Source organism: Lepidochelys kempii, chromosome 18 (genome assembly GCF_965140265.1).
Source record: "Lepidochelys kempii isolate rLepKem1 chromosome 18, rLepKem1.hap2, whole genome shotgun sequence".
Lineage (NCBI taxonomy): Eukaryota > Metazoa > Chordata > Testudines > Cheloniidae > Lepidochelys > Lepidochelys kempii.
The window spans coordinates 23,048,999-23,076,740 of NC_133273.1; the positions used below are offsets into that span (position 1 = coordinate 23,048,999).

Here is a 27,742-nt window from a genome sequence, read left to right on the forward strand (position 1 = left end):
AATGTTTCTGCCTTTTCCAACCAGTCCTGCAACGAAACCCCTTGGAAAACAGCGTCCTGAAGAACACCTCTCGGATACATGTGGTGAAGCACCAAGGTATAGATGATGCACCAGGGCAGCAAACTTAAACTGGCCAAGAGAATGCTTTGGAGCCAGGGATAATTCATTACTACTTGTATAGCACCGTGGCATGACATTGCATCATTTCCCTGTTGCATCTGACCTCGCCCTCAAAGCGAATGGTAACCTTCTAGGGTCCAACTGGCTATGGGCGAGAGCAGAACCCCACTTGGGATACATCCAGAGTCTCTACAGAGATTGTAGCCCAGATCCTGCATGTGACGAGGAGCGGATTGTGCAGTCTGGCAGAATGTCAGTAAACTGCACATGTCTGGTTTTCTGTCGCTGAGGAATCAGCATTCTAATGCCTTGGCTTTATCAACTCGATTGGGTAGTAACCAAGTACAAAACAGATCCCCATCCATACGCACAATGCTCCACTGCTCAGCCTCTTACCTGAGAAACTGACTGAAAGCCTTGTAATTAGTCAGAGTATGGTAATCTTCTTCTGAGAAAATATAATCCACATCATCCAGGCCCCACTCCTCCATTAGCTGCGCTGAGCTCTTGGGCTCCTATGGATTTACAAAGGGATACATTTAATGCAAATGACGGAGGTGCTATGAACGAGCGGTGTGCAGCCACGCCCATTATATACTGCACGCCATCTGCTACTCCTAGACCTCCACAACATGGGGATTGGTTTCTGTTGGTTAAAAGATGGAGTGTGCACAAGTGCTTAGTAAACAGACACACTACCTAGCTGGAAAACAATACAATGCCTTCCAAACGCTTCCCTAACCCCACCACAGCTTTAGTGTCACCACGACATGTAATCCATGGGCACATCAAATGCATCAGTGGGAACTGCGGCAAAATCCATTTGCTAGTAGCTGTGACAGCACAAGGCCCCGGTCCACTCCGGTGACTCCTGACTCACTGGGTGCTACTGCTTTTCCACACCTTGGGGAGGGGTGACCCTGGTGTCAGAGCATTTTTTGAAAAGCAAAGGCTGTTTTAACATCAGTGTCCGAGGAGCCAGAGAGTCGTCACTCATCTGCTTTTCCACAGAACCAGACACATAAATGAACACAACTGTCCAGGGCACGCCCTCTTGGCAACCGTGCAACAGAGACCTCCGAAGAGCAGCTAAGAGCCAAAATAAGAGAGAGGGACAAGGGGCTGGAGCTGGTTGAAGAAACTTGGATGGAATCATTTTCCTCCAGAATACACGGTGCCATTGACACTGACATGCTTCCCGAAATCAGATCCATTTCGCTGGAACTCTGTTTTGGAAAAAAACGGGAAAAGTTCTGACAATATTGAAATGTCCCATTTCAACAATGTCAAAACAAAACCCTTCAGACTTTCCACTGTGGATTTTTTTGATTTTGTAACAGAATACAGCATTTTTAAAAGTCAAATCCGAAACTAAATGTTTCAATCAACCCAAAACAAAAAGTCAGAATTTTTTTTTGAAGAATTTCAAAATTTTAGTTTTTGCTCCAGTTTGGAACAAAGCCAAATTTCCAAATCCTTCATGAAACAGAATTTCCTCCTCCACACAGATCTCCCAAGCACCAAACCTGCCAGGTTCCCAGTGCCCTCGGCTCCTCTGGGAGCATCTGGGAGTAGGAGCACTCCACTCCCTGCAGGATTGGACCCCCAGTTAGGCATACAGGCAGAGACTGAAATGAAACTCCTCCTGAGGAAGCACCTGGTGAAAAACAGCCCCCTTGGCCTTTTCCCACATCCCATCCTCGCATTGAGAGAGAGTAACAGGGAGGTGCCCTAAAGTTCCCATTCTCAGAAACAACCTGACTAATGGACCTAGGTCCTGGACAGTAATTGTAGGTACCTTTAAACCTCCTTCCTCATTATCATCCTCCTCTTCATCTTTCTTCTTGCGCTTGGCTTTTTTCTCTTTCTTTTCTTTGAGCTTCTTCTTCTTCTTTTTGTTGGGCGAATAGTCACTCCCTTCGCTCTCAGATTTCTCCTCCAGTTCCTCTTCGTTTTCAGATATTTCATCATTACTCCCCTAAGAGAGGAAGGGACAATGAAGGAAGGCCAGGATCTCCCCTCCCCAGCTTCCCTGCACAAACCCCTCTGGTCGTTTGTCAGATTCAGTCATTCCTATTAATTACTTTTACATTTTAAAACACTCCAGCCACAGTACATGTGGATAGCAACACCCTAGCACAAGTCAAGGAAACGCCACTCTCACTTGGCTTAATCTGGGCCGTAAGAAGGGTCTGACTGTAGGAGACACAAGCAGAAACATTGTTTTCCATTCATTATTTTGTTGCAGGGGAAGGACACTCCTCTGGTTAAGACACTGGACTGGGACTCAGCAGATCTTCTATATAATGATGCAGACAGGCGGCCAGCAGCAGAGTGGAGGCTGTATAGTTTGTTGCACTGAATAAGGCATGTAGGATGACAGGCCTGGTGGGCAGGTGACATATGTGCGTATTTGGTGCACGCACCTTATGACCCTCAGGGACCGAGTACGGGCTCTTGAGACCAGTGTCTGAACTGGAGGAGCTAAGGGAGACAGAGACTTTCCAGGACAGTTGAGCAGTCCCACCCCAGTCTGACAGCCTCTGGACAGTTGAGGAAGATGAAAGACTTGGGGAAGGAGCACATCCAGCTGGAGTGGAGAGAAGCGATCCCATGGTTGGGACTCTCCTTCCAGGTGGTGTCACGGGATCCTCTCGCATTGAGGATACCCCTCCAGAGGAGGGGAAATCTGTTATTAGGAAGAGACAGGTAATCGTAATAGGAGATTCATTTATTAGAAATATAGATAGTTGGGTTTGTGATGACAGGGAGAACCGCATGGTAAATTGCCCGCTCGGTGTGAAAGCTGCGGCCCTCTCAAGACATCTAAACAGACTTACATGCATGGCTGGGGAGGAGCCAGTGGTCATGGTACACGTAGGAACCAGTGGCACAACAAAAGGTAGTAGAGAGGTCCTTGAGGCTAAATTTAGGCTGCTAGGTAAGAGATTAAAGTCCAGGACCTCCATGGAAGCATTCTCTGAAATGCTTCCAGTTCCAGACAGGGATCCAAGTAGACAGGCAGAACTGCAGGGTCTCAACGTGTGGAGGAGACAATGGTGTTCGAAGGAAGGAGTTAAGGTTATTAGGAACTAGACAACCTTTTGGGAAAGGAGGAGACTATACAGGAAGGATGGGCTCCACCTAAACCAAAATGGAACCAGGCTGCTGGCATGTCAAATTAAAAGGTGTACAGGAGTTTTTAAACTAAGGGCTGGGAGAAAGCCGACAGGTCAGACAGACACATCCCATAGGCAAGGATTTATTAAAGGGGATACTCTATATCCTAGTAAAGAGGAGAGGACAGAAGTTGATAAAGTACAGGTAGGAGCTGAAGAGAAACAGTCAAATGAACAAGAGTCCCCATTCAATTACCTCCTGAAGGCAGACAACTAAGTATGGACAAATTGTATAAGTGCTTGTACACAAATGCTAGAAGTCTAAACACTAAGATGGATGGACCTGAGTGCCGTGTATTAAATGCGGATATTGATATCATAGGCATCACAGACGCTTGGAGGAACGATGATAACCAATGAGATGGGGTAATACCAGGATACAAGATATATCAGAATGATGAAATAGGCCATGTTGGCAAGCGAGTGGCACTATATGTACATGTAAGCATGGGGTCAAATACAGTAAAAATCTTAAACAAATCAAACAGCACCACAGAATCTCTATGGATAGAAATTCCAGGCTTGAATAATAAGAGTATAGCAGTAGGAATATACTAGCGACCACCTGACCAGGATGGTGATTGTGAAATGCACAGAGAGATTAGAGAGGCTACAAAAACAGAGAACCCAATAACAATAGGGGATTTCAACTATCCCCATATTGACTGGAAACATGTCACCTCATTATGCAATCCAGAGAGAAAATTTCTAGACACTATTAATGACTGCTTCTTGGAGCAGTTTGTCTTGGACCCCAGAAGGGGTGAGGCAATTATTTATTTAGTCTAAGTGGTACATAGGATCTAGTCCAAGAGGTGGATATAGCTGAACCACTCAGTAATAGTCACCATAATGTCATTAAATTTAACATCCTTCTAGGGAGAAAATTGCCTAAGAAACCCACCACAGTAGCATTTAGCTTCAAAAAGGGGAACTACACAAAAATGAGAAGGCTAGTTAAACGGAAATTAAAAGGAATAGTCCAAAGAGTGAAATGCCTGCAAACTGTGTGGAAACTGTTTTAAAACACCATAAAAGAGGCTCAAACTAAATCTATACCCCAAATTAAAAAAAAAACCGCAAGAGGGCCAGAAAATGCCACCATGGCTAAACAACATAGTAAAAGATGCAGTTAGAGACAAAAAGACGTCCTTTAAAAATTGGAAGTCAAATCCTACTGAGGAAAATAGAAAGGAGCATAAACTCTGGCAAGTCAAGTGTAGAAGAAAAATTAAGCAGTCCAAATTTGAAGAGCAACTAACAAAAGACAAAAACTAACAGCAAAAAAAAAAAAATCCAATCCCAGTTCTGCCACAGACTTCCTGGGTGACCTTGTGTCTCAGTATCCCATCTGCAAAATTGAGACAAGAATACTTACCTACATCACAGACGTGCTGGGCGTATAAATGCACCAATGTGTGCTAAATGCTCAGAAACTACAATGGTGAGCACCATAGAATACTCCTGGGGGCATGCTGCGCCAAAAATTTTAAAATTCTGCACACAATATTTTAAAATTCTGCAAATTTTATTTGTCAAACTAACACTACATAATCACACCAGTTTCAATTATTTTGGTAATTCATTTCAAAATAACTGTCAGCAAGTATGTCTGTAACAATACAGATACATAAAAATTCCCCCAGGAGTAGAGAGTTAAAGAAACCCCTATGACAACCCAGTTCCTGTTTCTCTACCCCCTTCCAGGGATACAGAGGGAGAAACAGCCTGATGCTCGGTCCCAGGGTTGCACGGAGTTTCCTGCACGCCGCCCTCTCCTTCCCTCAGGGCATGCTGGGAACTGCAGCTGCCAGGAACCCTCTAGCTCCCTCTCCCGCCCCCTGCCCAGCAGTATCTCTTCTATGTACAAGCTGGGCTCTACTGAGTCCAGTGGCCCCTAGTGGCAGCTAGCAGCACTGCAGCCCATTTCTGTGGGGGAAAGGAAATTCTGCACGCACATTAATTTCTGCAAAATTCTGCATTGCGCAGTGGCGCAGAATTCCCCCAGGAGTAATAGAAACGCCTACATATAAATTAAATGGAAAATAATGCAACACAGATGACTTTCATTTTGGAAACTGCTGTCTTGTCCAATGCATCTGTAAATGGTACATCATACGCTTACTTTACTGTCAGTGCTGCACCGTGTGTGTAGTGGGGATGTTTCGCCCTAGTCATGTAAAGGGGATGTTTATTCTGCCTATCCTTTGTGAGGAGTATATATGTATTTTCGCAAAATGCTGCAGGGACTACCACAAGGTCGCACCCAGGTACTATTCTGATGGGTGATGGTATAAAATAGACAAGTAAATAGATAGCAACGGATGCTAAATTAATCTATATATTAAAAAACTGAATGATGTGTGAAATAAAACAACAGCTCTAAGCAGTGACATATGCTATGTCATAGACAGAGACAGCTAACTGTTTTTCTAAAAGATCCTAAAATTTCAAGTTCTGCAACATCTCTGATTGACATCAAACAAGGTAATTTATGGATTTCTGCCTTGTATTTGTTTATGTCTTAGCATAAATAAAATGTCACTCTCATATGGCAAGTATGGGAGCTAAGGAAGACAGGATTTCTTTAGTTGTGTTACATCACTTAGATTATCAAACACCTTTTTTGTTAGTTTTTCTTCAGCTCAGTTATTTGCTGCCCTGACAGCACCACAGCTCTCCCGCACCCCCAAGACCTCCTCGCTGTAAATCAGTTACATTTCTCAGTCCAGACACATTATGCACCTCACTCTTCTCTTGACCCCACACCAGGCCCCTTCCCAGGTGTATACGATCCAAAGTTCTGCAGTGTGGGAGCAAGAAGAAATTCTATCCATTATCACTTTGGGCAATAAGGTTTCCTACAGCGCTGAGTTGCCAACATATCAGTATCTTCACCTGTTCCCATTTCTGTCATGGAGTCTATGGGGCTCGCCTGCAGTCCCTCTGAACCCAAGGATAGATCTACCTGCGTACAGCCATCAGGACCCAGCACCATGCTGATGAGCCAATGGTACTGTTCTGCTTTCATCTGTGTTAAGTAAAGAGGAGTCCAAAGAGAGCAGACACGTGAAAGAGGCTAGAAAAGAAAACAGCAATCACCAAATGGAGAGAAGGAAAGGCAAGGAGGCCAGCAGCCCCACTGGCGGCCTGTAGCCAAAGGCCAAACCCCTTGTGCAACATTAGTTCTTCCTTGAAAAGGAGAAGGTTAAAAAGAGAATGCAACACCCAAATAATTCCAATCTGACGGTGACCAGCAGGATAAGAGAACAGCCCTCCCGCCCCCACACACACATCATATTGTAAAACCTTTGCCCTAGCCTTTGCTAAGGAGCAGTGTTGTGAACACTCATGATTTTATCATGAGTCTCACAATATTTGGTGTTCTCCTTAAAGTCTCAGCTCCTGGAGTCAGGTGATCACACGAGACTCTCAGCTCTCACATATACTGTATATATACAGTTTCTAGCTCTTATGTTTGCACAGAAAATCTTGAAAATGTGACCAGAGTGCAGTCTAAAGGCTCAAAAGCCAAATAAAAAGAACCCCAAACTTTCTTTTGGTAGTTTCATTATTTTTAAGACAGTAAGGCATCTGTACCCCCAAGGGTCGCAGTCTTAAAGGGGAGGATTCGTGATGGGGTGTTCACCAACACCAGCCCTGAAGGGGTTGAGGTGGCCCAGAAGAGGCCAATTACCATTCACACTTGCACCTGAAGGGAGGCCCGCGGATTTATAAATGACTAATTGCCAATGAAGCCCCACTAGGGGAGAAGCTGGGTATGGTATAAAGCCAGGAAGTTTGCCGCAGAAAGAGACTGCAGGGACAGAGGCTGCAGTCACTCTATGAGAGAAGAGAGCTGGGAAGGAAGAAACCCAGGGTGAAAATAAGCCCTGGGATCCTAGTCCTGGAAGAGGAGTCAAGCCCAGAGGAGCTGTGGGAGAAAGAAAGTCTGAGAAGGCAGGGTAGGAAGAAGCGCAGGGAAGCTGCAGCAAAGAGGGGGACCGGGCAGACCTTGGCTGCTAGTTATAGGATCCCGGGCCTGGAATCCAGTGTAGAGGGGGGGCCTGGGTTCCCTTACCAACCCCTGGGACGTGGCACAGGACATTGGACAGCTGGTCTGGCAAGACTTTGATACCCCAGAACTGGGGGAACTGCACGGTGACCTAGTCAGAGGCTGAGTCACAAAGAGAGAGCACTGTGAATTGCGGGAAGAGACACCACCACCACAACTGAGTGACCATTAGCAGGGGGTGCCGTATGGGAAGGGAAGAAAACTGCTACTCCATGCCCAGCCAGGAGGATGCACTCTTGCAGTGAGTGGACTCTGTCACAAGCCCCCAGAAGAGCTAGCAGCTGCTGGCTGACCCCTGGCTGGCCAAAGGCCTCAAGGTCCAGAGGTCACCTTCTGCACTCACTAACAGTGCATATACATATTTCTTCCTTACCCAGAACTTACCCTTTGATTTTGCTCTGTGTCTGCCATAGGGAGCAGTCACATTTATTGGCAATAATCAACTGAGGGGAGCCACGCAGTCAGAAGGACTGATTGATCTGAAGGTGCATGCAGGGCTAATATTTCCGCTGAGGTTTTCTGGCAGGAAGATAGTTTGAAAAAGCAACAGACACACAGAGCTGTGATTAAAACACACAGTGCAAAGGGGACCAGTTAGCCAGGGGCCATGAGTTCTGTCTTGAAACTCCCATGGACGACCCCCTCTCCTGGGGGGGAAGCGTTGCCAATCATTATATTTAGCAATGTAGATTCTTCCTACAAAACATTAAGCTGTGTCCCACATAGCCAGGTCCAGTATGACAGTAACAAGCCACACCCAGGCAGTACCATCGTGCATTTAGCCCTGCTCTCGCTCAGTCCTGTCCTGGCCTATTCCCCAGGGTAAGGCGTGCTTCATCCTCCATAACTATTCAATCCTTTCAGAGGAGCAGCCGTGTTAGTCTGTATCCGCAAAAAGAACAGGAGGACTTGTGGCACCTTAGAGACTAACCAATTTATTTGAGCATAAGCTTTCGTGAGCTTCCGATGAAGTGAGCTGTAGCTCACGAAAGCTCATGCTCAAATAAATGTGTTAGTCTCTAAGGTGCCACAAGTCCTCCTTTTCTTTATTCAATCCTTGGCTACTCAGCTGGGATGGGGGCAGTGCTGGCAAAGGCTTTTCATTATATGAACATCACCCTACTAGGAACTGGTCTGAGACCACCAGATAAACAGCGGGTGGGAAAAGCTCTGGCTCACTCCTGACCCACTCTGGTGATTTAGACCAGCCACCTCCACGGGAAAGCTCCACATCCCATGAACCATCTTGTCACCAATAAAACATTTCCTTCTATCAGAAATCTGATACCATTCACATCCATTAGAGGAGAGACTCATAATTCAGCAGCGTGTCTATGAAAGGAAAGGCCTTGCCTACATTTTGGGGGGTTAGTACAAGAAGGGACATCTTATTTTTCTCTTTAGAACCAGACATTTATACTTTATAACAAAATCTGAGGACGGCTCACAATTATTTGTTGAGGTATTCCCTTGTAGCCAATCACAGCCTACAGGTCAATGTTCAGACTCTAAAGCTGCAAGAGCATTGTGGGAGGCATGACCATGGACAGTCAGTCTGAGGATGTTTCAGCCTAAACTGGGGCAAACAGCTGGGCTTTTAAATAAATCCCTGAGTGAAGTTAGGCACCAGAAATTAATTAGAGGAAAACAAGGAAGGAAGGCTTACAATAACAAGGGCCAGATAAGTACTCTAGACAGAGGTTAAAATTGATTCCCTGTTGGCCTGAGACCTTGCACCAGGTTACAAATAAAGTTGATTTAACCTTATTTCTACCAATTCACTACGAGACATTTAAATATTACTGAACAGCCAACAACTGTTTTTTAATGTATCCAAAACGAAAAACAACCCACACAACCTCTGCACACGTCTTTTTGCTGTGCGTTATTTTGCCCTGTGTCACATTTTAATTTTCTAACTGCATTGTTGTCTGAAGGACAAATCCGTGCATGTCTGAACATGACGCCAGCCAGACCGCTGGAATTGTTCACCATCCCCAGATCAAGTGTCTCTCTGTTCCTCCATATTGGGGCATTCTCAGCCAGTCTAGGATGGTGGGCAGATGGATTTTCATATTGTAATACACAAAATCAAATGTTCTAACGCTAGGGAAGCATCCTTGCCCAGCAGCCATTACTGATTTTTGGTCCTTCAAGCTTTTAAAACAAAACTGAGCCTTCCTCTTTACCAATGTTATAAACAGTTATAATTTAGCACTGAATAATTGGTTGCCATAGTAACTGCTGCAGTACAGGTTGAAATCCCTTCTCTCTCTCTCTCTCTCTCTCTGCCTCCCTGTCTGACAAGGACCTTCATCTACATATGTTCAGGTTCAAACTGCAGGCTGGTTATTTTATGTAAATAGATCTTCTCAGCACTTGCTGCATCAATTCTGCCATCGGCTCATGACTGAATATTACTGGCAAATAGACTCTAAAGAGTTGCAACATAGCTGATACACATTAAGGCATTCTACAAAGTAATGCATGCAAAACTAAGAGCTAACAATGCTCCTCTTAAAATTTCAGGGTCAAAAAAAGTTGTGTTTTTTTTTTTAAATAAAAGCTTTAACAGATTAAATATTTTAAAAATCGCAGCCAAGTGCAGAAGTCTGCACTCCATTCATATACTCAGTATTACACATCCACAATGAATTCCAATTGTCTACTTTATTTACAGCAGAATGTGCATTTACCTAGCAGGTATCAATAAAGGAGCTTAGGAGAAGCAGCCTCAACTCTGGACTTCTTTATCATTCATTGTTGCACATATATTTCTGATGCCCATTAAGAATGTGACTCAATGACATGAAGTCAAGGGCAGTCTTTCCCTTGGTTCTACTGGGCTTTCAATCAAGCTTTATGCCAGCCAGAATCAAATCAGACTAATGCTGTCCACACAAGGAGTTAATAAAAATTGAATGCAACAGACATTTATCAAATTTTCTCTTCTCTTCCTTTTTTGCACCAAGTAATCAATCAGATAACATACGTGCGACACGCTGCAGTTATTTCCAGGTGCCTCTTCTAAATAGTCTTAGGCAGGGCACTATTAAAATAAAATAATCAGTTCGGGAGAAAATGTTGTAGATGATTTTTTGCGGAGAAACTACATTACAAAGAGAAAAGGAGGACTTGTGGCACCTTAGAGACTAACAAATTTATTTGAGCATAAGCTTTCGTGAGCTACAGCTCACTTCATCGGATGCATTCCGATGAAGTGAGCTGTAGGTCACGAAAGCTTATGCTCAAATAAATTTGTTAGTCTCTAAGGTGCCACAAGTCCTCCTTTTCTTTTTGCGAATACAGACTAACATGGCTGCTTCTCTGAAACCGCACATTACAAAGGTCTCTGCTCTGCTTAAGGGGGAAAAGATGTGATAGGCTGATGACTTGAGCTGGGCTTTGTGTTGTGTCTATAAAAAGCAAAGAAAGAACATTACTATGACCACAAAAAATTATGTATTTGCTGGACTGTGACTTCTTCCCAAAGTCTGTTGGACAATAAAAGGCAAGTCTGAATCCATGTTCTTTAAATAAACAGACTGTTAGGCTCCAGGCACTTGCAAAAGCATTTTAATGTGCTACCTTGTCTAGACGATCTCCTCTTAGAGAGTGGGGTGGGTGACTTGAAGAGAACAGCATCATTTACACTGAGTCTGGCAATGAAAGGGATAGGGAAATTACTAGCTATACTGCGCTTGCATATTTGATACTTGCTGACCTCCCTTTACAATAGGATATTGAAATTCATCTGCACACATTTCACTAATTTAATCTTCATATGCTTCTGGGAACTCATCTGCATTCAGTGAAACATCAGACAACAAGCAGCACCCTGTATGTAAAGGCAATATGGCCTCATGACAAACATGTATTCTAATAGGGCTATTAGAATATCCTCAGACTAGAGAACATTCCACTGAAAATCCAAATGAGGTTGAGATACCTTGTCACCCTCCAGCTTTGGAATGGAGCACTCAGAAAGCACATTTTTGAGTAAAATAAACTCAACATGGAGCTTTTTGCCTCATATCCAAATCCTGGTTCAAATCCAGCTCAAGTCAGGAGCAGTCCAAAGTCACTTCTGAGACAAACGCAGCCTGTGGGTAATGAGTTGCAGAACTCTACCCAATCTCTAGTTGCTCAGGAAACACATCACAAGAAATACTACAGCAATTAGTATGAATTAGCCCCTTGTTGGCACCTTAGCAGAAAGGCCAAGACCAGGCTGAGCCACGAATTCCCTGAAAGTGGTCACTCCATGGCAGAGCTAAGACACACTGCTGCGGAGAAAGGCCTTCTCCTTGCTGGGCTAAGAGTTTCTGAGTCTGACACAGTCCAGCACCTTTCACGATCATTGAAACAGTGGTTTCAAGATGAACAATGAAAGTGTTTCCCTAAGCAAACATCAGATCCCAGAAAGCTTGCTCACTTGGGCCCAATGCTGCAGTCAGATCAGCACAAGCAGACACCTACACCCATGCAAAGTCCAAATAAAATCAGTGGGGTTCAGTATGAGCAAGAGGTTCTGCCCGAATGACTCCAGGTGCAGGACAGTGCCCTAAATCAGAACGCTATCAGAATCCAAGTGGCAGCGTTGTAATTTACTAGCAATCCTGCTTCTAACGAGCTGTAATATACTAATGCAATAGCTGCTAATTTGTTGTTTGCAAATTCCAGCATAATTTATCAAATGGGAACATGCTAACAGGTGCAGAAACAAATATATTAATTAATATGATCAATACGAAACAAACAACCTGCAGAAGGGGATGAGTCTGACGACACTGTGCCAAGCCATGTGTGCAGAGCAGCTCACACATCCCTCACTCCAACAGCTCCATGGCACATTGCTCACTACCAAAACAATTAAAGTCCCTTGATTTGAGATGTCCTGGCCCATCTGAGCCACTTGTCTCTTACATAATAGATAGGACCCATTTCCACTCAGACACTAGTGGGTCTCGGCAGCACAGCGCTGGGCTCCAGCTTTCCTTACTTTCATTAATAAAATAGGAAACTAGAACTGTGTGACGCTTGTGAATGATTTTCCGGGTCATCGTATCGACCTTGCAGTGTTATCTTGATCTGATCTTCAAAGGGTATCAGGAGAAAGTCGCCAGCCAGCCTGGGTCTGAGGTGAAGAAAAATAATCCCTTTGCACTAAACAGGATAGCGCTAAATAGGGAACAGCTGAGCCATCAGTGCAGGCAAATGGAGACATTCACATGCAAGAGGGACGGCTCATACTGTCTGCACACCGACAGCTGGCGCTTTAAATATCAACAGCTGGACCCGCGGTTACCTGAGTCACTGATGTAAGGAGAACAACCCTTCTGGTGCTTTTATCGTAAACTATTAAGTGGCTGGACCAGAGAGTGCTACTCAGAGCTGTGTCTGTCCCTGCCCTGCCTGCCTGTCCCTCAGCATGCAGCTTTACCACCCCACTTCCCTCTAGTGATCTAGTACGAGAGCTCCCTATGACCATCCCAGGCTCATCCCCTTCTGAGGCTGGGTGATGCTGGGGCGCGATGGCATCTGGAGCCCACCTCCCCGAGGAGGGAGGTTGCCACAATCTGGCTCTTGGTGTGGAAGTCGAGAGCTCACCCTGGGATCCTGATCACCAGCCCAGCCAGGTCAAAGGCGTGAGCATCTCAGTTTAAACGGCAGGGAAAGCTGAGCCAAGCAAAGCTCATTTCACCCTGCACACCATGCACCAGCCAGCTGTGTTTATTGTTTGACGTCCCCTCCCTCTCTCCAACCCACATTTCCTGTTTTCCCTAATCACTCTCCATGTCCCACGCTGGACACTGGACGTGCACTGACCGTGGCTTAGTGAGCCCAAGCTGCCTGGGTCCTTCGTACCCTACGGCTCCGACCAACCGCAGCAACACTCCAGAAGGAAGGTTATTCAGAGATACGTAACTCTTTCCTCGCTGGCCTGCCACTGCACCCATGCGCTGCCAGCATCCACAGATACCTACAGAGGGTTAAAAGGCAGCTGGGGTATCTGACAGCCTGGCAATTATGTTCAGAGAAACCTGGCACATGCAAGTACAGGGGCACGCCACCCCGGCGGCCCCTGGACATTCAGCCGCAGAGAAGGGGCCCTCTGCCCTCCGCGCTATAGCATGACGAGAGCACAGCTCCCATCCAGGGCCTGGTCTTTCATCGGCGGAGTCTGAGGCCTGGTCTACGCTACAAACTTAGGGCAACATAAGCTGATCTAATAATGTCTGTGTCTACACTACCGAGTCCCTTCCGCCAACCTGTGCAGCCTGTAAAGTCAACTTCTTTACTCCACCTCCACGAGAGGCTTAGCCCTTGATCCGACATCCATGGGTCGACATCGGGTAGGGTAGACACTGCACTGTGTAATTCGAATGAATTGGCCTCCAGGAAGTGTCCCACAGTGCTCCGCTGTGACCGCTCTGGAGAGCGCTTTCAACTCCACAGCCCGTCAGACAGGTACCCAGGAAACAGCCACGCCCCTGTTAAAGCCCTGGGAACTTTTGAGTTTTCATTTCCTGTTTGATCAGCGTGGAGAGCTCGCCAGCACAGCTGATCATGGAGACTCAAGGCCGCAAACGCGCTCCAGCATGGGGCACACAGGAGGTGGTGGATCTGACTGCTGTGTGGGGAGAAGAGTCAATGCAGGCAGAGCTCCAATCCAGCAGAAGAAATGCTGACATCTATGCCAAAATTGCGCGGGGCACGGGGGGGAGAAGGGCGACAGCAGGGACGCACAGCAGTGCCGCATGAATATAAAAGGAGCTTCAGCAAGCATACCAGAAAACAAGAGAGGCGAACAGTCGTTCAGGTTCTGCCCCACAGACATGCCACTTCTATTGCTCCTGGGGGAATTCTGCGTCACTGCACATGCGCAGCATTTATGTCCCCGGCAGATTTCTTTGCTTCCCCACAGAAAAATGACTTTGATGGGGAAGCACAGGGAAGCCACAAGAGTGGTCATATGACCCTCCTCAGCAATATGTTTCGGGTTCCCAGGGCAGCCAGCAGAGAGGTCAATCACTGCGGGGCAGTGGGCAGGACTGGGGGAAGACCTGGCTGGAACACATGACTTATGAGGAGAGGCTGAGGGAACTGGGATTGTTTAGTCTGCGGAAGAGAAGAGTGAGGGGGGATTTGATAGCTGCTTTCAATTACCTGAAAGGGGGTTCCAAAGAGGATGGATCTAGACTCTTCTCAATGGTAGCAGATGACAGAACGAGGAGTAATGGTCTCAAGTTGCAGTGGGGGAGGTTTAGGTGGGATATTAGGAAAAACTTTTTCACTAGGAGGGTGGTGAAATACTGGAATGCGTTCCCTAGGGAAGTGGTGGAATCTTCTTCCTCAGAAGTTTTTAAGGTCAGGCTTGACAAAGCCCTGGCTGGGATGATTTAGTTGGGGATTGGTCCTGCTTTGAGCAGGGGGTTGGACTAGATGACCTCCTGAGGTCCCTTCCAACCCTGATATTCTATGATTCTTAGTAGAAGTCTGTTAATGGCCCTGCAAACTTGGATCACAATAGATCACACGGTAGAGTTACCCACTCCAAATTGACGCCCCACTGACTGGTAGCAGTCTGGCGTTGCAAGCTTCCACAGAGCTATTGCCACTCACTTCTCCACTGTCAGATCAGCTCTCATTTTCATATGGCTGCGCTTCAGGACTAGGGAAAGCTCTTCACACAGTTCCTGGAAAATGGCCTTACGCATTCGAAAGTTCTGCGGCCACTGCTCGTCATCCCATAGGTGCATAACGATGCGGTCCCACCAGTTGGTGCTTGTTTCCCAGGCCCAGAAACGGTGCTCCACGGGGTCAAGGCGATGCGTGACTGTTGCCAGTAACTAGGAATTGCTCCGCTCGGTGTCTTCCAGCAGGGCTTCTTGTGTGGCATCACACTGTTCAGTGCGGTGGCTCCTCTATCGGCTGCGTACATACCGCAGGACAAGGCACGAGGTGTTTGCAATGCTCATAACGACAGTGTAGAGCTGAGCAGAGTCCATGCCTATCGTGCTATGGCATCTAACTCATGCTTATGAAAAAAGGCATGAAAAAGGCTTGGTTTGTTTGCTGCTGTTTTCAGGGAGGGAGGGAGGTAAGTGCACCATGGGAGGCTGTAAACGCCATATTCCCATAACCACCTGCACCAATGTTTTGGTCCCATAAGGCATTGCAAGCCCAACCCAAAATTCCACTTGCCTATGTGCACTGTGGGATAGCTACCCACAGTGCAGCGCTCCATGGGTCAGTGCAAGACCTGCCGACACAACAAGCTTAGTGTGGACACGCAAGATCGACTTGCTTAAATTGGAGGCTCGATGTCAACTTACATGAAGTCGACTTAAGTCTGTAGTGTGGCTGTGGCCTGAGGGGCAGCACACAGCCCAGGGAGCAGAGGGGAAGCATCCCTCGGGGCCAGGAGTGACGCTGCAGCGTAGGGCTCTGGGAGTAGAGTGGATCCTCTGGGAGCTGCATGAGGGGAATTCACTGGGACAGTAATTCACTGAGAATCTGGTTTCTTTAAAAAAAAAAAAAAAAACACTCCCCAAATCCTTCCAAATGTCACATCCTGCCCAGCCCCACTTCTTGCCTGTGAGACACCCTGGAAATGGACGGTCTGTCATTCGATATCCTGTCTCCACAGAAACCTCAAAACCATGCTGTTTTCTCCAAACAGCATCACATTGGTTACATTCCCAACATGTCGCTTTGCATTTCATCCCTAAGAGAGACAGTCCCTAGATAACAGTATTGGTACAGTATGTGCCACAAAGATTTACTGTCTGCCACCGGGGACAAACCGTCAACGAGGTGCTGCATTGCAGTGTGTGCATCCCTGGCAGGAGGGGTTTACTAACCAGATAAGGAGATCATCCTAACACAGATATTATTATTATTATACATATCAGCGCACTGTACTGCTGCATGTGGTCTGGTGGGGTGTCTGATAATCATCGTTTGTAATAATTATCTAATGGGTCTTTAACTGGGATACTATAAATCCCAAACTCACGAATGCAAAAGCCTGTTTGACAAAACCTCCATTTCCTATTGGTTCTGCCTTCTTTTAACGCCTCTGTATGTGAGATGCCAGAAGACACGCTTCTCACGCTTACAACTCACTCCATTTAAAAGGCCTAATTGCCAGCTCAATATCTGATATATAAAGTGTGGGATATAGGATCAGAATGTGAAGTGTGAGATTATTCACTGCCTGTCACATACAACTCACAAGATTAAAGACTGGCAATCACATTTATCAGACATATTTCCAGCATTAAAAAGAACATATTAGAATAAACAGAATTTCAAAACATTGGGGAATAGAAATAGGAAAGTTTTAGAACAGTGATTAATGCCCTTGTCTTTCACTGTATCACAGTTGCATAACAAAACATTGTATTTGGTGACAGAATCTGCAATCACGGCACAACACCCAGGGGTACGAATGCAGCTGGTAAGCTTTAAAATGCAATCATCCTTGCAAATGATCAGCTAGGAAGGAAAGTCTCACCCCTTCCACCCTGTGTGTCTTCTCACTAATTCGTAGTTGTTTGCGCCCTTCTCTCTCTTTGCAATCCACCCTCAAAGTGAAAACCTTTAGGACTCAAGAAAAACTAAACTACTGGCAGAACTAGATCAGTGTTTGCCCAAATTAGTACCTGTCTCAAGCTGTGCCTACTTCTGTAGAAAGATTTAGCTTCCAAATGAGAAATTAACTAACCACATCAGGCAGAGCTAATTAAAAGCAGACTAATCTGCTGCCCCTTGAATTCGAAGAGCAGGGCTTGGGATTTAGAACATTAAAGTACAAACTATGGTCCCTGGGACCCGGCAGGGCAGAGAGCCCTTTCCACAGTCCTTACAACAAAGCATTTGGAGGGGCAAGCAGTGAGCACTGAGTTTTGGGAGGAGGAAGGGAGGCTAGAAGAAGGCTTCCTGCTCTACACGGCTCTGGCCAGAGTCTCCCCAGATCCATGGCCAGGGCCAGGGCCAGGGCCAGTACCCTCTGGATGCTTGGCACTGCTCCACAATGCCAGGCAGCCAGAACCACACCTTAACTGGCTAGTCAACCCAGGTTGACAAGCGACTTGGCATCGACGGAGTGGGGAAAGTAGCCAGCGTGCACTGGTGAATCTTGCCCTCCCAGTGGCATGAGCACGAAGCGCAGCCAAGAAAGCGTTTATAAAAAGATTCCGTTTCACATTATTTTCTTTGAAAAAACATGAGGTCCCAGTCTTGGCTCCTCCCCTCGCCCACCTTCCCCACCTCCACAGTTCTCTGCATGAGAAGCCCTTAGCAGAGCCCTCTCTGAGCCATACAGCTTCCTCCATCCAACACGCTCCATGCTCTGCCACAGGCCTCATTTAGGACAGCGCCCAGACCAAGTGACCACATGAGGAGCAGGCAAACACAGCCTTGAAAAACCACCGACTGCTGCAGCGCGAAACCCCCACCCTTCTGCCCAGAAATTGCTCCAGGGGAGAACACACCGGACCAGTCCCATTCCAAAGCCACTGAACGCATCAATAAAGGTCCCTCCAAACTAGCCCGAGTCGACTGAACTCTTCTTACCGATATTTTCAGAACTCAGTCTCTCTGGATTTCCCCAGGTTCACTCTTTACACCTATATGGTGTTCGTTTCTCCCTTTGGTCACATAAATCGTCCTAGCCATTTAGACAGACTAAGCCCATCCATGTCTCAGAACCAAAACCCACAAATTTGAACCTAGCATCTTCCTGTTGTGGAAGTTATTTAAACAGAGGAGGGGTTACAGCAGCCACCAACTCACCTCTGTGCATCTCCAGAGCTCAACCCTACAGCAGCTAACGAGGAGCATTCTGGGTAATTCTATGCAAAGGAGCACCCCCCCCGCCCCCACTTTCAGACACATGCAGCACTAGTGGAGACCAGGTGAAGGAAGAGACAACATTTGTAATCTCAGTTTTCAACCTTGGGCATGTAAATTAGAGCGTTTAAATCCACACCTGAAACTCCAGCGCTTAGCTTCAGGCTTTCCAGGGATCCTTGTAATCACGGAGTCGGACCTCCTGCCTAACAAAGGCCAGGGAGCATCACTCACTAATGAACCCTTAATAAATAATAATACTCAAACCTTCACATTCCAAAGCCCGCTCTAAACACTGGCTAATTAACCGCCACAGACTCTCGGAAGTGGGCAAGTACCATTCTCATTTAACCAGTGGGGTCACTGAGGTAGAGAAGTTAAGTGATTCACCCAAGGCCATAGTGAGTCGCTGTCAGCGCCAGGATATGAATTATGCAGGCATTGCTCCCAGCCCTGTGTGCCAGTTCACTATATCACTCAGCCTCTCCAGGCACTCAGGGGAGTGACTGCCAATCTGCAGGCTCAGCTGTGGCATCACCCAAGTCTAAGAAACAGGTCCCCCGTCACACATCAAATTAGTTCCCCCTAGTAAATACCTAACTCTTATCTAGTCCTTTTCCATCCCTAGACCACCGACTTCTCCACAAGGGAGGCCAGCAGCATTATCCCAAGCATACAGCCTGTACACAGAGTCCAACAGCTGCCTGCCAGCCTCACTTGAGAGCGGGAGACGTTACCTCTTTCTTCCTTCTCTTGACTTTGGATGTCTTGTTTTCTTTCAGCTTTTTGGATTTCTTTTTCTTCTGCGCAGTCACCTGCTCCTCTGGATAAAATTCCTCCAGCCCTTCCAGCACTCCATCCTCTTCTTCTGGAGACGACACAAAGGGGGAGGAAAGCGAGATGTTACACAGCCAGGTTCACAGACACACAAAGTATGGGAATTGTGTTTGACCCCATGGGAGAGCATTGGCCAAGCAGCTCCATCAGCCTATGGGATACAAGGACATGTGGCCTCGCTCAAGTTTCTGTTTATTGCCTGACTCACGTCCAGCTGTTAACATAGCTGTCCCAAGTTAGGCTTTGTCTACACTGACAATTGAACAACAAAACTTTTGTCTTTCAGAGGTGCTAAAAAACCACAAACACACACCCCGAAAGACAAAAGTTTTGCAGACGACAAGCCCCAGTGTGAACAGTGCTTTGCTGGCAGGAGCGCTCTCCTGTTGACAAAGCTAACGCCGCTCTTTGGGGGTGGGAGCTGTTTGTCAGCAGGAGAGCCGACAAACAGCGGCTATACTGCACAACGTTTAGCCACACGGCTGTAGCTGTGTAGTGTAAACATAGCCTTACAGTAGCATTAGTTGCCTACCAGGCCAGCACTTAACTAGCTGCTAATGCCTCATGCAGATCCTTGAAAGACAAGTCTCAAAGTGTCAGCCCTGGTTTCCATCTTCATGGACCCCGTTGTGTACATGCTGCTGCCCAAGTCACATGTGCAAACGGCTGTCTGTGCTCGTGTAACTGGTGTGCAAACTCAAGTGGAAGGCACTGCAGACACCAAATCGGAGGATGGGGTTAAAAACTAGTCCCCAAATTGTTTCCCCTGTGTTTCTCTTCCCACTTATTAGTAATTATCACGATTATCCATCGAATCACCGTTCCTGTTTGTATGAAAAGACACTTTGTTTCTGCCGACACCCCCTGCCCTGCTGCACACTCCTCCCACCAGAAATCAGTTTGCGACACTTTGGGGGTGACTGTGATGACACAGAGCAGGGGGAAAAAGCTGCTCTACAAGGTCTGCAAAGTGCAGGTGTCTTTAAATCCTGGAGATGCAGACTTGCCAAATGGCTGGTCAGCTCCCAGCTGGCTGTTTGGGAAACCGATAACAGGACAGGATCATTGCAGGTAGAAGACAGGCAGAACGAACAGCAGCACTTAATACTAATATTTAAATTTGGATTAAATAATGGGACCTGGAAAGTCAGCTTGCAGCCAGAGATAAATGTTCGTACTTTAGAGGAAGCAAAGGGATTCTTACCCAGCAGCCCGGCGTGGTAGCTGGAAATCAGGGACTGAGGGATTTTTGAGTGGGCCAAGTTAAAGAGTAAACGCAAAACAGAGAACTAATTTTTGGTGCAGTTATATGTTCTGACCTGAATCCATTTGCTATGGCATACTGCTGCGCATTTGCCCAGTACCAGCGTAGCATGCACCAGGCCCGGTCTCAATCTCTCTCACCAGCCACTCTGCTGCGGGGTCAGGGATTCTTAGGAAGCTGCTCTGCTTCCATTGTGGCGTTCTAGGGGCGACACAGCAACGAGGCCGGTACTCCGCTCTCGTTGGCTTCAAAGGGAATTAGCATTGCTCAGCCACGGACAAGTCTTCGGCAACAGTATTTGATGGAGTCTGACACCTTCAGTTTTGTCACAGTGCAGGTTCTGATGGATGCTAGGTCATAAAAGGGGGCCCAACCCTTGCAAAAGCTTACTACAAGGCATAACGCTTACCCCCAGGAGCAGGCCAGAGGGTGCACGTCTGGAACAGCATTCAGCACTAAGCTGATAGGAAGTATTTGCAGGACCTGAGTCCCAGGTTCATGGCTACAGCACTTTCAAACAAAGAGGAGACTTGTTCGAATCAAGCACACATCATGCACACAGCTCTTCGGCGCTTAAGGCTCAAATAATATGAGTCGGGCTGTTTAGGCTCAAAATTCGGGTTTTGTAAATTGATCGGGGCTGGGGTCATTTCCACAGAGCCTAGAATTAACAGCAGTATCTTCATTACTTCATCTAGGTGTCAGCGTAAAGAGCTCTCTCCTGGATGCGTCACTGTGGACACTCCCAGCAGGAAGAGCCCACGCACAGAGCCTGGAACCTCATCTCCAGCCTGCCGCACAACTGTTTTGGCCATCAGAAGAAGAGCTTTGGTGTTCAAAAGAGTGCACTGCTATTATTTCGCAACCCTGGCGGGGTATTAAACAGGAAAGCCGTTTGGATGGTTAGCGTAGGATCAGAGGCGGATCATGCAAAGGGGTCTCTAGGCTCAGACACTAACCTCCCTTTGCATCACCAAGGTCATATGCCAGGCCTGGTTTTCAGCAGGATGGCAGCCCCCAGCAAGTGGGCAAGAATTGCTCCAGCATTCAGCACAATGCAGTGGGAAGGGGCAGTTTCTGTTTGCTCTTACAGCAGTGCCACTAGAAACCAGCTCCCAGAGAACTGGAGCTCCATTTCCAGCAGGGTAGGTGAGTTTTCAGTGCAGCACAAAATGCAGACTCCAGCTCTGGCTAGAGAGAACCATCCACACCGAGAGATGTCCTTGTGGGATTTACTGCAGGGATCCAGAAAGTGACATGGACGACACGATCCAAGCTGGGTGAGAGTCTAGCTACCGAACAAACAGGATTTGGTTTCAGGGCCCTCTCTGTCTCAATGATGTAAGGTGTTACTGGCAAGAGAGAGAAAATGCAGGTAGGGAGTTGCAGGAGGATGAAAGGGGGCAAAGAATCATTTGCAGCCTTCAATAATAAATGTATTGTCTGGAGGACAGAACAAGGGGTTGGGAGCAAGGAACTCGCGGGTCCTCATCCAGACTCCCTAAGTGGCCTTGCTGGGGCAAGTCACTGACCTTCACGGCCTCAGCTTTCCCATCTGCAAAATGAAGCTAAGGACGCTTGCTCTCTGCCTCCCAAGGGAGCTCGTGAGGGCTGCCGTTTGGAAAGGGCTTGGAAGATGCAGGGGGCTGAGTATTCCTGTTACTGCCCGGAGGGGCTGGGGCTGGGCACCACAGCATGCAGCACCAAAGCAGAAGGATCATCTCGTTTTCTCCCGCAGACGCCCGGGCCCACGAAGCCCCCGCCACTGGCCTGCTCAGAAGCAGAGGGCGGGGGGGGCGAGGAGGGGGGCCGGGACTGTCTGGATGCCTCTAATATGCTGCCTGCTGTTGCTGATTTGGGCTCGTAGGTAATGAGGAAGCACTTGGCTTTTTATTGTTTACCCTTTGCCTTTTGAAATAGATCCTGTTAAAATGGATTCAATGAAATCAAAGAAAAGAGAGAAAACTCGTCTCTCTTCTGAGCTCCTTCCTCCCCATCTACCTCTGGCTGCATATTGCAGCACTGAAGGCAGGAGTGATGCTATGTCTTGGGAGAGGCTAGTTGTTGCCCCCGGCACACCCTCTGATGGCCCCACTGACTCCTGGACAGACCCAGAGCCGCCTGAACAGGAGCAAAGCGAAGTGTCCGCTCAAAGCATGCCGGCTCTACTGCTTTCATCCATCCGCTACATCCCCACCAAGGCAAAGAAGCTCGTCACTAATTGCAATGTACCCTTTTATTTTCCTGTCATCATTATCTTCCAAATCTTGACATTCTTACTAATGAGCTTTGGCATTTTGTCAAATTGTTGCATTTCCTTAAGATCCAGTTCTGTGTTGTACTCTTCTGTTTTCTTTTTGAATTTCTAAACTTCTACGGTAATAATTCTCCAATCTCATTAGACCGGACAAATTTTGTGTTCGACTTCAAAACACAGCAGTTTAGACTTTGCCAAAACAAGCAGCTTAGCTCCATCTCAGTGAAATTTATTAGACAATTGACAGAACCATGCCCTGCAAGCAACACATTTCCCTCACCTCTGACAGGACCAGAATAATCTCCACTAAAAAGCACCAGATCAGAGTTCTTGGCCTCTCTATCAGGTGCATGAGGCTCTATATAGAAGCCATTCAGCATTGCTTGATTTTATTCACAACACCGCACAGAAAAAACAACATTTTGGGGCAGGGAAGGGGGCTTTGTATCCCAATACAAATGTAGTAGCGACGGGACTCAGCCCCACGGACCCGAGTCTCGCAATGGGACAACAGAGCCGTTTGCTTTGAAAAGAAGTTTTAAAGCCTTAAGAGTTTTCTCGATGGAGCTGGAGCCCAGGATTCCATGTACAACGAGAAACATCCTGGCCTCTTTTGTGCATTTCCCACAGCAGTTTGTGTTGTGAGTCAGTCATTGCAAGATTCGGTTTACTATTGAGCGTTGGTTCCTAATGATCAAGATGTCAAAGGGTGGGGAATGAATCCAGGCAAAGATATCCTTGCTCCTCAGTGCACATACCTGTTATGCACACAGCAAGCTAGGCACAGAGCTGCCTCCCCAACCCTTCTGCTGAATGCCGAGTAATCTCAAAAGATCCCAAATCACATTGCAGACTGTGCCTACAAGCACCACTTCCCCCCATATCTGGAATAGCCATTCTGCTATTCAGGGGGATAACTTCTCCAGCTGGAACTCTGCCTCAGGGAGATGGAAGGCAATCTTCCCAAACTGACTTTTGGCCAGGACACTGCATTTAACACCCTTATGCTGACAAAAAAAAACGTGATGGGATCTTAGATGAGCACAAGAGGTCAAGACTGTTGGCTTCCCATCTCATCTCAGCCTTTAGCAGCAGAGTGGTCCCTGGCTCTGGACTGGGGCGCTGGTTCAGTGCAGACATAGCAGGAAGCTAAGCTACCTACTTAAACACCAGCACCATTTCCTGCAACATTTGTTTTTTTCCCCTGGTTTTACATCTGTCATCCAAGTACTGACCGAACCCAACCATGCTCAGCTTACAAGAGATATGCTCCAAGCCTGAGGTAGCCTAACGACTCGTGAGCTTCTGGAGACCTTGCACAGGTGACAGAGACTGAGCAAATGCAGCCAGGGCTGACGGCTTTGAAAGACAAAGGAATATCTTGTATCACATATGAACAACCTGGACAGACCGTTGGAAGGAACCAAAAGCTACCTGTGAAGCCAGAAGGTGAGCAACCCCTGATCTGCAAGACCTGTGTTAATTGAACCTTTCCCTAGATCTTCTGTGGGCTGCCCATTCCACTCCAGGCAAACGGAAACTGGAGCCACTGGCGTTCCCGTCTACAAAATGAGGATAACAGCGCTTGGGAGAGACGTTAGTGCTACCGCTGGAAGCACAGTAACTAAGCATGTCACTTTCATTACATCCAACCAGGAGACTGAGGCATTTGGGCAGAACCTTGTTTTGCTCAGTAACGGAGACCAATGTGCACCAAGTTTATTTTTAAAGTCAACCCTTTCACTCCACACTCCTGTTCACAAGCACAGCAGCTCACTCACATGACTCTCATAGATATGAAAGCTCCAACCCAAAGGTACGGCTCAGTAAAAAACAAAATCCCCAGGGACATCCAGTGACTTTGCTGACTGCACGGAGAAATCGCAAGGCGGATTCCACCGCATGTGATGAAGAGAGTTTGATTCTTAAACTTAACTGCAAGATTGTGAACAATGGCCTGTCAACCTTGAACCAGAGTAAAGAAGCTGACAGCAGCTGTGACCGTTCAGAGGAAAAACACCTTGCACGCCCTGCCTACCTGCTTTTCAGTGGATTTAAACTCTCCAGCATTAACAAATCCAGAATTCATGCACTGCAGCATTCAGGTTTCTCTCTCACACACAACCTACCCTCCCTCCAAAACAACAACAACATGTTCAAACATCTGGTGCTGCAATACAAGTGTCCTGCAGAGACTTCACCCCGACCATCCCTCCGGTTTACATGCGTTTGTTTTGTTTCTAGCGAAAGACCAACTCCTCCCTTGCTGACAGACCATCTCCATAGTGGAGGAGCAGCCTCCTTGTTCCTATGAGCTCTCCCTCCTGCACGGCTTGTGCGAGAATGCTTGGCCCCGATTTTGCTGGGATATTTTTAATTGAACGAAATGGAAAGATAAAATACTGACCAGGTCACTCTCATTAGTCCAAAAGAAGCAGAGGCATCTGCTACAATCACAGTCACTTGCTGGAAGCTGCAGCATTGGAGGCCGAACTGGCCCAGGTCAGCCTGTCTCAGAAAATGACAGCTCCAGCCAAAGGTCTGGGAAGAGCATAAGCCAGGCAGCTGCAGAAGAAGGCAAGGGAAGGAGCCTGCATGGGGAACAAATCTTTGATAATGGGCTCTTCAGACAAGTAGGGGAAATTATAACACGATCCAATGGCTGGAAGCTGACGCGAGACAAATTCAGACTGGAAATAAGCCATGCATTTTTAACAGTGAGGGCAATTAACCATTGGAACAGTTGACCAAGGGTCATGGTGGATTCTCCATCACTGACAATTTTTAAATCAAGATGGGATGTTTTTCTGAAAGCTCTGCTCTAGGGATTATTGTGGACAAGTTCTCTGGCCAGTGCTATCCAGGAGGTCAGACTTGGTGATCACAATGGTACTTTCTGGCCTTGGAATCTATGGTTCTACGAAATCTATGAAAGGGAAGCCAGGAATTCCCAAAAGTTAGAAACGCTGCTGTTTTAACTGAATGGATAGAGATGCTAAACTGCTCAGATGTTTCATGGAGGCCAGGGGTGCAGGGTGACACCAGGTCCATACATGCGTTTCTTGCTATGCTCCCTTTCAAGGCTTTCATAAGAAGTGACAACCCTCATTCCTTCTCCAACTCCCACACACACTGAGGAGCTGAAAGCCAGCCCCTCAGGGTTGGATTTTAAATCCAACAACCCTACAGCATCTGCATTAATGTGTTCCATTTTTATTAGAGAAGGGGAACAATTATCTAGCCAGTGACTGATAAGAAAATTGAACTAAACTTTCTTTGCAAGGGGAAATAAAACTCTTCAAAGTTTAACAATGGTTTTCAGTGAAATTCATGCTCATGAAAGTTGCTGCATTAGCAGCCCTGGACACTGAAGTTCTTTGCTTATCCTTTGACAGCTACAACCTGGTCAGCATGCCATCGGCTAGGAACTGCACAGAGACTCACCAACTCCTGTGCAGAAGGGACAAGAGCCCCCCCGTCCAAGTGAGCAACTCAGCATGGCTGAGAAATAGGCCAGAGAGAGACTGCTGAACTCTATCGACCAGCTGTCACTTAGAAAGAACACAAGGGCAATCCTTGTGAAGACCTGTGTTAACTGAATGGACCAAGGAGCCAGTCCCAGCTCTACCGATGTGTGATGTGTTATGGAGAGGTGAAAGCTACCGTCCTACCATAAAGCTCATTTGGATCCCCCTGGCGACCCTAATAAAAAAACATCCTCATGCCTTCTCATTCTTGGGTATACATCTCACTGAGACCTAAACAACGTCCTGAGCATTGTGATTCAACTGAACAAACCGACATGGAGAAAAGATGATGGGAACGGAGAATATTTGTCACTGACCTCTAAGCCAGCCTATCCATCGCCCCTGACCTGTCCCTGACCCCACTTCTCAAAGTGAACAGAAACTTCAGGACCGGGTACTCCTCTTCCTGCTCTCCTCACCAAAACACCCTTGCAGGAAACAGGCTGTTACAACCCAGGTACCCCCGACCTGCACAAAACACCCTGGTCTGAGGGAGATGCAAGCGCTGAGGCCAAGTCAATACTAATTCAAGCAGCACTAACTCAGATGTGATACCTACTGCTGTTCAAGATGGAGAATCTTACAGAGTGAGAAACAACTTGGCATTCTCTCTGCTGGAAACTTTATGTTTGTTCTTTCTTCATGTTTTCCATAACTTCAAAGCAGAGTTATCTTCACCAAAAGCACGTGTTTTGTAATCAGTGTATGGAAAACATGCTAATTTGCAAATTTTAAACACCTCCATACAAAGAATAATCAGTAAATGTAATTCTGCATATGGAGATTATTGGTAACTGAAGTGAAAAATCAGGAAGAGAGAGGATGCAATGGGGATAGATTTTGCAGGTGAATTTGAGATGCACTAATATCTTTAACAGGAAACAGCTGGACACAAGTTATTTTACTGAGTTCATGTTAATCTACCACACTCCCATCTCTCTCCAGCACATGCAAACTCACACTCACTCATTTGCATGGCTCTATTGTGGGCTCTGATTACCTCTCTGATTGCACTTCAGTCAGGTGCATTAAGAGTAAAAACCAGAGAGATCTTAATAATCTCCTCCAGAGTCATTTCTGGGAAGGAAGAAGAATAGAACCATTCTTGACACTGATGGGGAGGCATCCATCTGCCAGACATTAAGAATTCTTCATGCTTTGGAAAATTAAGGACAGGATGGAGATGAATAGCTGTGCAGCTTGTAAAGATGGGTGTTTCACTCCTGCCCTCATGTTTTAAATGAAATATGTTTGATGGGCTTTTGGAATCTCAATCGCTTATGGATGACAGTCCACATGATATTGGCACCAGGTACCCTTATTACCGCCTCACCACGGGGGTTGCTGGATTTTCGGGCTTGTCAGAAGTAGCATTATCAGCCCCTACTTTTCAGGAACTCTGACTCACTCCTATACCATTGCTCTCCACTAAATGGGCTGCATTCAGGCTTTCCGCTCAGGAGAACATTTATTTTAGCAATGTAAGAAAACGAGAGGCGCTGTTAGGACCAAATTCACTATGGGTAGAATTCACCCTTGTGCAGCAGCCAGCACAGTGAGATTTAAGTGCCACATAGCCCTGGGGTGCGGATTCCCTGCAGAATGGTACATTTGGCCCTGTTG

At 46.8% G+C, this 27,742-nt stretch overlaps 1 protein-coding gene across 12 annotated transcripts in view; it reads right to left on the reverse strand.

Annotated features, from left to right (window-relative positions):
* Nucleotides 1-27,742, reverse strand: part of CHD5 (chromodomain helicase DNA binding protein 5) — an 80,505-nt gene that overhangs the window by 50,451 nt on the left and 2,312 nt on the right. For 11 of the 12 annotated variants that reach the window (XR_012155512.1, XM_073316220.1, XM_073316218.1 and 8 more), the window contains exons 2-4: nt 18,972-19,102; nt 1,919-2,098; nt 517-635 (exon numbers count right to left, since the gene is read on the reverse strand). Coding sequence is in view for 11 of the 12 variants with exons in the window: in XM_073316220.1 (XP_073172321.1) it covers nt 517-635; nt 1,919-2,098; nt 18,972-19,102 (430 nt within the window). In the remaining variant the exon portion in view is untranslated. The remainder of the gene's footprint in view (nt 1-516; nt 636-1,918; nt 2,099-18,971; nt 19,103-27,742) is intronic. The other variant, XM_073316219.1, reaches the window with a different exon arrangement.